The 12918-nt window shown below is 49.4% G+C and overlaps 1 protein-coding gene across 1 annotated transcript in view; it reads left to right on the plus strand.

Annotated features, from left to right (window-relative positions):
• The window catches only part of LOC105760502 (hydrocephalus-inducing protein homolog), a 65989-nt gene that overhangs the window by 17803 nt on the left and 35268 nt on the right, over positions 1-12918 (plus strand). The window contains exons 11-19 of the mRNA XM_032750518.3: positions 1918-2018; positions 3254-3389; positions 3836-4000; positions 4925-5077; positions 6902-7140; positions 8187-8439; positions 9053-9196; positions 10541-10681; positions 11165-11481. Of these exons, the coding sequence (XP_032606409.3) occupies positions 1918-2018; positions 3254-3389; positions 3836-4000; positions 4925-5077; positions 6902-7140; positions 8187-8439; positions 9053-9196; positions 10541-10681; positions 11165-11481 (1649 nt within the window). The remainder of the gene's footprint in view (positions 1-1917; positions 2019-3253; positions 3390-3835; positions 4001-4924; positions 5078-6901; positions 7141-8186; positions 8440-9052; positions 9197-10540; positions 10682-11164; positions 11482-12918) is intronic.

The following is a 12918-nucleotide window of genomic DNA, read 5'->3' on the forward strand; positions in this document are numbered from 1 at the left end:
AACCTGAGCAGTGGCAAATGGGACAGGGGCAGGGGACAGGGGCAGGGGACAGGGGCAGGGAAACCCTGGGGACCGCAACGGGAAAGGCGGGGGGGGTGGGCAGGGATGGCCCGCGTGGTGAGGGGAAAGGCGGGGGACAGGGACCAGGACCGGACTGCATGGTGAGGGGGAGAGATAAGGGAACAAAGGGTCGGGACAAGGGACCGTGGGGGGAGGGGGAGTGAGAAGGGGACGCAGGACAAAGGGGGAACGTGAGGGGAGGGGGGATGGGGGGGGAAAAAAAGAAAATTACAAATCCTACAGTGAGACACATCTTGGACCCCCAGTCAGGTTCCCACCCTTCAGATAATCAATACTCAGTCCATCGAGGGAGAGAGGAGTCCCTCCTGTGCCATAGACCCCCCAAGAAACACAGCTGCCACATCCTGTGTTTCCATGTCACACATGGCACCACCTGGAGAAAATCTGCCAATGTGACAGTCTCCTTTCCATGCCCAGTGCTCTCACCACTGTGCATGGACAGACTGCTCCTAGGATTTTCTTTTCAAGGATGCTTTGCCGAGGGGAAAAAAAAGAAAACAGCAGTTCAGTTTTTCAGTTTTGGGACCACAGTCCTCCCCATTTCCCCCTGGGGCCAAGGGTCCAAGAACACAAATCTTCTCCTCTCCTCCTCCCCTCCTCCTCCCCTCCTCTTCTTCTTCTCTGAAAACAGCTGGCGTCACCACAACCCTCCTCAGCTTTTCTCTGTTCACTCCACTTCTGTCTTTTCTCAGCTGCTGAAGCAGGTCTCTTGGCTCACCGTGCATCCTCCTACAATGCAGTATCTCTCTTGGAGGAGAAATTGGTTCAGTCTATGGCTAACAAGAAATAGTCCAGCCAAAAGCCACTCCATCATCTTCCCCCCCAGCCTTCTTTTCCTAACATCTCAGGTCCCAGGCTGTCTCTCTTCCTCTCTTTCAAACCGAGGAGGAGTAATATTTCACAAAGCTTTCATTTCTCAAGGAAAGGTTAAAAGTCTCAAATTCCCCAGACAGCCAAGCTCTCTGCCCAGATCTCCAGCTCCCACAACTGGGCACCTTTTCCCCTCCTTCCTCCTCTGCCGCAGTACTGGTGGCATTGTCGCTGTCTCTTTCTCTCTCTCCAGAGAGACTCTGGGGGGGAACACAAACATCCCAGATTTCTTCCACCCTTCCACCCACAGGGAGCCGGAGCCAGTTCCAGACCCTCCACCCTTCAGCCTTACCTCAGCCTGGGCCGCATGAGTCCCCTCCCCCACCCAGCCACGGGCCGGGCAGGGGAGTGTCTGCACTGCACCCTGACCAGAACCAAAGAGAGAGAAAGTTCTCCTGGGAATTCTGCTTTTAACCCCTCTGTGTTCTCAGAGGCGTGTCCACCCTCAGTTGGTCACCCCAAGTGTCAATATCCAACCCTGACCCCTGACTGGTTGACCTCTTCCTTCCTAGAAATTTTTTTCCGTATCAAACCATGACACCTGGAGAGCAGAATGATTTTGTTCACTGCAGGGACCTCCAGTGGAGACAAAAAACTGCAGTCATGAACTGCCAAGGACCTGCTGGGCCCCACTTTGCCCTCAGCTTCCTGCTCTAAAGCTGAACTCATTCTGTTCAAGTCAGATTTTATGTCATTATAGCCAGAGGAAAAATTCGCCCCTTAATTTGAATACAGTGGGGCATAGAGCTTTAGTCTAATGTTTTAATGTATCTGACCTATGCCCTGATAGCAAGGTGTGTTTATCAAATCTGGTATTGCCAGAAGGCTTTTGTTGCTCTGAGACTGTGCTCTACACATGAACCAGCTGAAGAATTAAGGCAAAATCCTCCCTCAAGAACTGGAGGATATAACACGTGGATAATGAGCTTTTGTAAGGAAGAATTTGCTGCTCTTCTCTTCTACCAGGTGACCCTGTGTTCCAACACGGCGATGGAATTCTGCCGGAAAATGCTGGTGGACCTGGAGGGTTATGGCGAGGGAGTGGAATCACTGGTCGTCACAGCCAGGTACCAGCCCTTCCCTGGCCTCCCCCAGCCGCTGCCTTGCGCAGGGTTTGCTGGCTGCAGCTCCCAAGGAGAAGTGCTGTCTAATGACCTCATGTTGTGCCCAGCTGGACATGAGAACAGCAGTGCTTGGACAGCAGCCTGTGGGGAAAAGCACCCTGCTCACAGCCCAGCATGGTCCTGGGCCCTTTTCTAAAGGGCTCAGGAATGATCAAATTTATTGGCCTGGTTTTTGGTGCTTGAGCTGGAGCAAATTTCCCAAGGGCCTCCTCTCCTTCTTCCTGTAAGAGGTGGAGTTGTGCTGGTTGTGACCACCCTGCACTGGTTTGGGACACACCAAGCAGCCTGCTGAGAGTCAGGGTCTGGTTCTGTCAATGAGGGCACATGGCAGGGGGAAGTGGCTCACAGCAAGAGTGGTGAGGGCAAGGTCTTACAAGGGGAAAACAGGCCTTGATGTAGCAGGTCAGCTCTAGTTTTTCTCCTTCCCTCTGCTACCCATTTTGAGCTTTAATGTTGTCAGACTTAACCCAAAAGTCGTTCTTGCTGCAGCAGAATTCCATCCTGCTATGCTGCTGTGGCTGTCAGTTTAATGACACGAGGGATGCAGTTCCCTGGTGCTGTTCCCTGTCCCAGGCAGAGCCAGTCAGTGCCTGGGCTGCCATTTTGTCAAGCAAGTGCAACTGGGGACAGTCAGTGCATGGACCTGTGGAGTGAGGGCCCGAGGGAGCTGTAGGACCTGGGAGGGGTGATCACCCACTCTGCAGGGCAGGGGGTGTCTCGTGCCCTCCAAGGCTGGGCAAACAGCTGAGTTCTCAAGCAGGGCAACAGCACCGTGGGAGAGAAGATAATAATTTTTACTGAGACACTGGAGTTGTGTGTTCCTGGGGCCCTAGTGAGCACTGATTCTTGTTGGGAAGGCTCCCCCAGAGCTCATGGATCACTGGGACTGTTACAGGAGTCTTTGCAAGCCCCCTTGGGTAAAGGAGGGGCTGAGGCAGCGGTGGGACAAAGTGTTCTGCCTGGGGCACTTGGCAGCCTCTGGCTGCTGCCTCTCAGGGTTTGCCCCTCCTTGACAAGACGTGTTGGAGTGGGAAGACTTGGCAATTTATCACTGTAGGGCTGTTAAATGTCTGTTTGACAGTGACAAATGTGTTATGCTCCATTTCACAATCTTTGGGGGTAAACATTCTCCATTCTCTCAGTATCTCTGATTCCCCTGGGGTCATCTCTTTGCCCAGGTGTTGCATTCCTGAGCTGCATGTGTCCCACCAAATCCCGCCGCACGATGAGTATGAGCTGAAGGTGCCGTTTGAGAGGAAGTTGGTCATTGGGAATCCCACCGACCTTCCTGGCTGCTACGGGCTTATTCCCCAGGTTTGGCATCGCATCCACCTCCTCCTCTCAAATATTATTGAGGAGATTATTAGGGGGAAAAGGGTTTGGATAAGACCTTGCTGGTTTCTGTTCAGTCTTAAAGATCTGCTGAGAACAGCATCCTAGCTGAATGTAAACTTTAGGAGGCAGTTTAACCTCCTGAGGAAACAGTTCATGTTCTAGTCTTCAGGGTGTTTTCTTGTGGGAGATCTTAGAGGGTTGTGAAAAGCTGCTGCATCCACAGACACCAGTGCCCGTGCTGGCAGCCTCCTTGCAGGACCCCCTGAGAATGCTAAGCCTACAATTCTTGCATCTTGTTTGTGCCTTTTACCTTTGTCCTGGGGATTTTTAAAAATGTGTGTAAATTGCTGTTGCGCTGGATGTTAAGGAGTCTGAAGTTTCTTCAGAGGTCCCTCTGAAGCTGCATTTGATTCTGTCCCTTCCAGGAACGCAAGGAGGACTCTCCTGTGTTCTACTCCAGCCCCAAACCCTGTGGGATTGTCCAGCCTCACAGCATTGCAGAGATTCCAGTTACAATTGAAGTCCAAAGACTGGGCAAGCATCGTACCAACGTTCTTATCGGCGTGTTTGGGGATGAGAGAAACCCACTGGTGAGTGCAAGGGGAGATGTGTGCCTTTGTGCAACTGCTCCTGGAAGGGTGCAAGGGTACAGGGATTCTCCTGGGGAAAACAGGCACAGGCTGCTGAGGAGACGGACAGGAGGGATTGGTGGCACAAACAGTTCACGCCTTAGAGGTGGTAATCTCAGTGTCTGACATAGAAGGTAGTTCATCTAAGCAGGAATCGAGGACTATTTTATTTAATTGTTCTTTAAAATGCTATTAACTTTGGAAACATGTGTTTTTAAATGTCATCTCTCTGAGCACAAAAGAGGATGTCAGAAGACTTCTGGGAACCTTGAGCTTTCTGTAAAAGAAAGGAAAGCTGGCATTTGAAGAGTGGTTGCAAGGATTTAAACTTATATTAAAACATAAGGAAATGACAATGCCAAATTCCCTGGATGGCACCAAACATCTGAACCTGGGCCATTGTGGCACTGCATGTAAATCAGTCAACAGGAAGGACAGGCAGTGCAGGCTGTGCCAGGGAGCCTGAAGTTTGACAAAACAGTTTCTTTCAACTATCAGGCTGCTTGCCTTAAAGAGGAGGGTTTCTCCCCACCAGAATAACCAGTTGTTTAACTGTCAGCCCGGTCTTAACTTGAGATTTCTTGCAAAGCTTTTACCTTTGGGCCAATAGTTTGTAGTTTGAAAGTTTCTTGTACCTTAATCCTTTTTAATTTGGAGGTGAATATGTAATTTTCTTTTTCCCCAAAAGCCCAGCATTTCAGCTGGCAATTGGTAGCTGTCCCTAAAGAAATAACTTGAGCATGATTGAGCTGTTTAAGCTTTTCTAGGTTTCCCTGTTGTGATTTGTTTTGTGGGTTTGTTTTTGGTGGTTTTTTTTTTTTTTTTGGTTGGTTGGTTGTTGTTTGTTTTTTTTTTTTAATCTTTCTTGCCTGTTTCCTGGAACAGAGAATAGGATTTTGGAGCTCTGGATTCCTGGGAAAGATCTACCTAAGTGCAAGGCTGATAGACTTTGGCATGCTCCCAGTAGTACAGCCTACTCCACGAAGTTTTACCCTCTTCAACAAAGGTTTTACCCCTATAGACTTCAGGATGGAGATTGTAAGTATCTGTGGGGCTGTTTTCCAGGGAAATTGACTGGTCAGTAGCTGCCATGACTTGGTTTTTATATGCAAGATTTCCATATAGCCTTGTGTGAGAGGAGGCAAGATGCTCCAATATTCCATCTGAGCGAGGCAAGAGGAACCTGGCTCTGGAGTGGTGTTAGCTGGGGCACCCCTCAGTGAAGCCAGGTGCAGAGATGTTGGAGCAGAAATTAGTCTGGATTGTGTTGACAGGTTCTCCCTTAATTTTATCTTTTGTCTTTAGCTGTGAGTGTCACATTTTTGGAGCTCTGAGATGGAGAGGAACCTGTGGTTCTTTGCTCCCCAGAGAACGTGGATTTCCCTATGGTTTCCCTGCTCCATCTGCATTTGCTTTGTGCCAGACTGCTGTTCACAGTAGAGAAGAGGGTGTGGGGTCTGTCCTCAGACTGCTCGTGGGGAGGCAATTTTCACACCTCCTGTGGGTCAGGCCAGCTGGGCTGTCCACACAAAGACGTGTGGGGGCTGTGCACCCCCGCAGCCTGTGATCTCTGTGCCATTGAAGAGCATCTTTGGGCACCAGCTGCAGAGAAAGGCAGTTTAATATTGGAGGTTGCACAGGGCAGAAGGAGCTGGGGCTGCTCCCCTGGCAGGGGGAGCAGGGCTGGTGCAGCCAGGAGGGGCCTGGGGCTGGGTGGGATGTCTGCTGGAGGGGGAGATCTGTGAGAGGCTTGAGGTTTGTTCTTCTTCATGCTGGGTGTGTTGGACTTGTGAGGTTGGTTAAAACCTGATACTAAGGACTTGTTTGTGGCTGTGGGTAAAGCATCAGGCCGTGAGGGAGAGTCCAGCCACAGCCTCCTGGGCCAAGGAGGAGGGGCATGAATTTTCTTCTTGCTGCTATTCCCGCTGTTTGGGTGATAAATGTTACCCTAAAATGAGGGGGTTTTTCCAGGGCAACTTTCCCTGACTCCACAATGGAATTCTGCTTCTGGCCTCTGCAGGGAGCAATGCACCTTGGCTGGGTGATCATGGTGTGTAAAGGACGGGTTTCACATGCTCCTGCCAGGGCCGGACCTGCAGAGCTGTGTCTGTACAGCAGTGCTGGTGCAAGGCCTTTCCTCCCTCCCTGGGGCAGCTTCCAGCTCTCTTGCCCAATCCATGAAGTCCATGAGAAACCAGGTGACAGGAGTTCTTGGGAAGCGTGGGCTATGCCCACAGAGCACATGTTGTCCAGTTTTCTTTCTGCTTCCTGCTTTCCTGCTCTGCTCTAACATTTGGAGGTGACTTTTCCAAAGCAGAGGGCACTGGGGCACCTCTCTATAGCTGATGATTGGTGGGAAGTGAGGGCTTCAGTCCGGTAGGGGATGTTGAGAAGCACTGATGGCCCCTTGGGAAAGAATAGTTTGGTGTTGGGGTTTTGCACAACTGGTCTTGCAGAGATATTCTTCAGGGTCTCAGCAGTATCCTCCAGCCATGTGGTTTATGGAGTGGGATTTGAGCAGTCATGGACTTCCTCTGGCCTTGAGCCTTTGTGAGAAGCCAGGAGAGAGAAAGCAGCTTTCCTTGGCACACACTCCAGAGAAAGACTGAGGAAAGAACACTCTCCTGAGGATAAGTGTCCCTTGGGTTGGGCAAAACTGGGTTAATTGTGTGAGTCTGTTAAAGGAGGGGAAAATGCAGGTTATATGAGCTCTACTGTTGCCCAGTACTGTAGCTTAACTTTAGGGAAATTAAGCCTTTAGGATGTTTGCCCTCCCCTCTTTAGTCTTTCCTTCTCTTATATCCCACAAGACACCAGGGTGTATGGCTCCCATCCTAAATGCGTATTGTGCTTGTCTTACAGATTAACAGACCCGACTGCTTTGCCATTGAACCCAGCGCAGGAGTGATCCCCGCTAGGGCTGAGCTGCCTGTGACTGTCACAGCAACCCTGGATGACACTGAGTGTTTTGATGATGTTGTCCATCTGTTCATTGAGAACAGCTATTGGGCCGAATGTAGGCTGATGGCTTTGGGCACTGGCACTGCAATTGCCATAGACAAACCGTTTGCCCCAGAGCTCAACCTGGGATACCAGTTCAGGTAGGAGATCTCTCCACTCCCGCCTCTCCTCCTCTCTCAACAAGGAGCAGTTTTGCTGTAGTCCTTCTGGCAAGATCTTCAGTGTTCAAAGCCCTGACTCCTTCCCTGAAGGCAGATATTCCTTTAGAAACATGTGATGGCCAGTTGAGAGTTGTTAGACACCCTCAAAAGCCACTGACAGGGAAACCAGTTGCTAAATTGCCACTGAATTATCTTTATATTGATGTCCTCATTTGATGAAGTAATGCTCAAGTGATGATGGCAGGCTCCCCCAGAACAAAAGGTTCCTGAAATGGTGCCCAGATGAGGTGGTCCCTCTGTGTGGTTGAGGGACCAAGGGAAGGTGGCATCACACCCTTCCCTTCAAAAATGGCATTCAGGGGCCCCGGGAACAAAGAGACAGGAGGGAGACAATCTCCACCGGGAAAGCAGGAACCCACAGAGCAGTTCCAGAGGCAGAGCTGCCAGCAGAGTTTGCAAAGTTCACTTCCAAACAATTTCTAATTGCAAAATGAAGTTTCTACCAATGACTACCAGTGCAAAGCCAAGGCTGCTATGAACAAGAGAGGCCCTGCTGCCCTGGTTTCCTCTCCTGGAGCAGGCAGACAGTTTTTACCAGCTTGCTGGGGTCATCCAGAAACTGCCTCTGAGCCGGCTTTTAGAAATGCCTGCAATTATACCCCCACACACAAAGTCCCCAAGTGCAGGATCTCAAAGAGTCAGTTACAGTTTTGGGCACAGATTAATACAAAATACAGCAACAGTATGAATCACCCCAGAACAAACATTTTGGAGGAAAACACTATGCCCTGTTAGCCTCACCTGGAAAATGCTACATTACCATTATAAACATATTTCTCTTTGCAATAGTAACATCCGAAGGGCAGCTTATCAGACACTATTTCTGGTCCATGTTAAGAGCTGTAAATGAAGACCTTTTCCAAGCTATTAACACCTCAGGTTGCTCACTGGGGGCAATCTGATGACCAGGGAAATAGCTACTCCCTCCTGCCTTCTATAATTTTCCATCCTGCCTTGTATTCTAGCCTCGTTCCCTGTATTCGTCAGTTCAAACTAACAAATAGGGGCCCCTATTTCCATTGGCTCATCTGGAGCGTGGGATGCTACAGCCCACCTGAGGAGGAGGGCCAGAGTGTCTCAGCCCTCAGGAGCCGCAAAGATGATTCCCAGAGCCCCAAACGTGCCGCCCCCGTGTTTGGGCTGGAGCCACGGTCAATGAAACTGCAGCCAGGCGAGTCTGTGGACATGGTGCTGCGAGGCTTCTCCGACGTCACACAGGTGAGGTGCCCGCCACGGGCTGAGCCTGGGGAACCATCAGATCCCCTCCCCTGGGCTTGCTCCACAGTCCCTTGACATTTGCCTGGGGAAATGAGCAGGGGCCTTCACAAAACTGGTTTAAGACCACATGTTTCTGTGGCAGCACCAGCTGCTTTCCCTGCTGGCCACCCCCAGACCAGGTAAGACTTTATTGTGATTCCACAGCTACCAAAACCCAGTGCTGATCCCAAAGTAGGGGTGGAAGGAAATACTGCTCTTTTGGGGCAAGCATGCTTAGTCAGCAAAGAAAGGCAGAGAAATAAGTTACACTTAGAGTAGGCGCCCAAAAAGAAAGTGAACTAAACAAGTGCCAAGTGCTTTATCTGGGGTAAGCATGGAGTAAAACAAAAGCCATGTGAAGGGAGGGAGTTTCTCACAAGTGCCTTTTGTGGTTATTGGGGTGCAGTGTATAGACAATTGAGCACAGAATAAATAAGCTGCATCACAGGAAGAAAAAGGGGCAGTGACTGTAGGTGTGGCAGGAATAGGGCCTGTGGTGGGTGCTGAGCTAATGCACAGCATCTTCTGGATGTCCTGCCACCACCCACTGGTGACATGTGACTCTTGCATGCAGGAGGTGCAGGATTATGTGGTTTGTGAAGCTCTCATTGGGGAAAGAAGAATGACAGAGAAGATAATAGAAACGATCATTACCTGTGAGTTCATTCACCCCTCTGTAGAAGTATCAGCCAGACAATTCTCTTTCCGGGTGGAGAAGGTAAGTCTCTGGATTGCATTCTGGCATTTAACAGCATGGCTGAGGGGAGTGTGTGCTTGTGCTAAAGCCCCTCTTTACCCTTCCCGAGGCACTCTGTAAAGTGAGTGAAGATGCTTTTAGAGATGAGACTGGTATTTGACTTCCCCAAAATAAGATTGCAGTTACAGCTGCACTGCCAAGGGGGATCGTGGCCACTTCCAGAGAATTGCCAGTTTCTCTGCTCACTGTAAAGGGAGGCTTTTGAGGATCCTCCAAGGCACGGTGATGTCTGTGCACTGATGCTGTAGGGAAGCTGGGAAAAAGGGAGAGTCCTGTGAATTCCTCAGGCTGACGGAAAAATCCATCATCTCCTGTGTCTCTTTGCCTTCTCTGCTGTTGGCATGGATGCTTTATGGTATAACTGTATGATACAGCTCTGTGCATTTCCCTAAGCCTCACCTGCTTCAAAGGACCTCCAGACATCCTGCAGCTGCAGTGATGATAACACTGAGGCAGAGCAGGTGCCCTTTAGTCTCTGGATCCCAACTCCAGCATCATCTTTCTGTCTCCTGCAAGTTGTCTGAAAAAGAGAAGATGGTTCATGATTTGGTTTCTGTAGTTTCAGGCCTCTCCTCTGGTTCCCAGGCTTCCACTGAAGTACAGAATCCCCCCTGGAACAGGCAGTTCAGATGTAATTTAGAAGCTTTTCTGCTGTCCCTGATTCTGCCTGGGTTCTGCTCGATGCTACACACACAAACTGCTTTATGGCATACTATGGCACAGCACCTGTTTGATATCAGCACATCCAGAACTAGTTTCCCAAAGTCTCTGGTTTCTCTAAACCATGCAGGAAGCCCAGCACAATGCACAGACAGGAAGGAAGAGCCTGGGCTGATCATAGCCTTGAACCACAGATACCCTGTCCCTGTATAAGGGGCTGCAGGACACATGCTGCAGACAAACTGCTTTTTGAGGCTGCTAGAGACAGTAAGGTTGTTAGAAGTGACTGTATGTGAGTGAAGACCATCTAGTGCTGTTCTGCCCTATAGAGAGACAAAACTGGAGACAAATGGTCTGGATTCACTTTCTGCTTTAGATCTTGTTCAAGCAGCTGCCTTCTCTCAGGGGCCAATTCCCTCATCTGTATGTGGGTGTGTTTCCCTGTCCCCCAGAGGATGCTGTAGTTTCTAAAGATGAGAAGCATCTGCTATAAAGAAAAACCTCCTGGAAGGAAGGGTAGAAACAAATAGAAAGGGTAAATAGAAATGTATGCACTTCTGGGGCTGAAACTTGTGAGATGCAGCAGAAGCAGGAGGAGGTCTGTGGCTGGTTGAGGCTGTTTTTCCTTGTCTCCTGTTTCCATAGAAACCCAGTGATGTCCTGACGCTGCAGTACCAGCCTTTGGCTTTAAAAAACACCTGCCTGCTGCCACTGGACCTTATGCTGGATGTGGAGCAGCCGTTCCTGGTCTGTGATGAGGACCAGCAGCCCCTCCCAGATGGCCAGGTGAGCAGCCCTGGACTCCTGCAGTGGGGTCTGAAGAGGGGGGATGTGGTGGTGCCTTTCTGTTGGGAGCTCCTTGAGTCAAGAAGTTCATTCTGCAGCATCAGCAATGGGCTGGCCTGTGCTGCATCAGCCAAGCTGCTGAAGGAATCAAAATCTTACCTAAATTAAGAAGATCCATCCTGGCTTTAAGGCACAGGGAGAAGGGAACAGGCAACTGGGTCTGGGCAAGCCATGCAGTAGAGATGTCTCCTGGAAAGCATGCCAGCTCTGCAGCAGCCACCCCCTTGTATTGGGGCTGAGCACAGAAATGGCCTGAGGGAATCCTGGACTAGACTGTGGTGCCTACAGAGCCCTGCTGTAAAGAAATGAACCATGAACTGAGAAGCCCAAGCTGGGGTCACACTTTGAGCATTTGCTGTTTCATGCTGTCAGACCTTGGGACATCATCCCACAGGTGATTAATTACTGTTCGTGTCCTTGCAGCCCGTGACAGTGGATGTAGGGGAGACCTGTCATCTCTACATCGCGTTTGACCCAGCTTATGAACTGGATTTTAACAGCTGGAAAAAAGAGAAGGTTCTGAAGATAGACATGGTCAGGGGCCATCCTTTTGTGGAGCATATCACCCTTCGGGGAGAAGTCCACTTCCCAAATCTCCAAATCCAGCCCAGCACCCTGGAGTTTGGCTGCATCGCGGCTGGCACCGAAGAAGTGCGTTCTCTGGAGATCACCAACTGCAGCCCATTTCCTGTAAAGTACCACTGGTCATTCCATCCCGACAGCCAGGTGAACAAGTTGAGGTATGTGCACCTTTGCCCCTGCTTGAAGCTCTTCTTGCTGGTGTCCTGTTTGTACTTGGCAAAGAACAAAGCTGGTGGCCTAGGATCATGTGTCATGGTTTGATACTGGCACAATGCTAGCGCTCTTATGAAAATGTAACTCTGTAAATTATTGTTGTGAGATATGATCAGGAACAGAGCAGAGTAGATTTAAGCTTAATAATAAGGGAGAAACTTTATTAAACTACTACTGCTATAAAAGGAAAAAGAAAGAAAAAACACACACTAAAACTAAAATGAAAACTTTCTGAAACATTCTTTCTCCTCCCCCCACAATTCTAACAAATTATAGGGAGACACAACTTGGACTTTTAATCAGGTCTTTACTGTTTAGATAATTAATACTTAGTTTATTGAAGGAGAGAGGAGTCTTTCTTGTGCTGTAGACTCTTTAAGAAACACAGTTGCCACATCTGCTATGGTGACACTTTCTTTTCCATGCACAGTGCTCTCGCCACAGTGCATGGATAGATTGTTCTTAGGATTTTTGTTTTTAAGGATGCTTTGCTAAGAGGAAAAAACCCAACAGTTTAGTTTTTCATTTTTGGGACCACAGTCCTCCCCATTTCCTCCTGAGGCGGAAGGTCTAAGAACAGAGATCTTCCTTTTTTCTTCTTTTCTGAAGACAGGGGGCATCACTACAACCCTCCTTAACTTTTCACTGTTCACTCTACTCTTGTCTTTTTCTCAGCTGTTGAAGCAGGTCTCTTGGCTCACTGTGCATCTTCTTAAAATACAGTCTCTCTTAGAGGAGAAATGGGTTCAGTTTATGGTTAACAAGAGAAAGTCTAGCTAAAAGCTACTCCATCATCTTCCCCCCCACAATTTTTTTTTCTTAACATTAGAGGTCTCAGGCTGAAATGAGACCTTCATTCTTATTCTCTTTTAAACTGAAGAGAAGTACTATTTCACAAAGCTTTCATTTCTTAAGGAAGGGTTAAAAGTCTCAAATTCCCCAGACACTGGGCTCTCTGCCTAGACTTCTAGTTTTTATACTGAGCACCTTGCCCGCCTTTCCTCCCCTGCCAGAGTACTATCAGCACCGTCGCTGTCTCTTTCTCTCGGTCCCCAGAGGGACGCTGGGGGGAAACACAAACATCCCAGATTTCCTCCACCCTTCTATCTGCAGGGAGCCGGAGCCGGTTCCTGTCCACCCACCCTTCAGCCCATGTCAAGGGCTCAGCCAGGCCGCATGGCTTTCTTCCCCTCCCCCACCCAGCCACGGGCTGGGCAGGGGACAATCTGCACTCTCTGATGACTGGAGCTAAAGAGAGCTAGTTCCCCTCGGAGTTCGGCTTTTAACCCCTCTGTGTTCTCAGAAGCGTGTCTAACCTTCAGTAGTCAGACTAAACACTAATACCTAACCCTGACTACTAATTAACCTAACCCTCTTCTTCC

Source organism: Taeniopygia guttata, chromosome 11, assembly GCF_048771995.1.
Source record: "Taeniopygia guttata chromosome 11, bTaeGut7.mat, whole genome shotgun sequence".
Taxonomy (NCBI): domain Eukaryota; kingdom Metazoa; phylum Chordata; class Aves; order Passeriformes; family Estrildidae; genus Taeniopygia; species Taeniopygia guttata.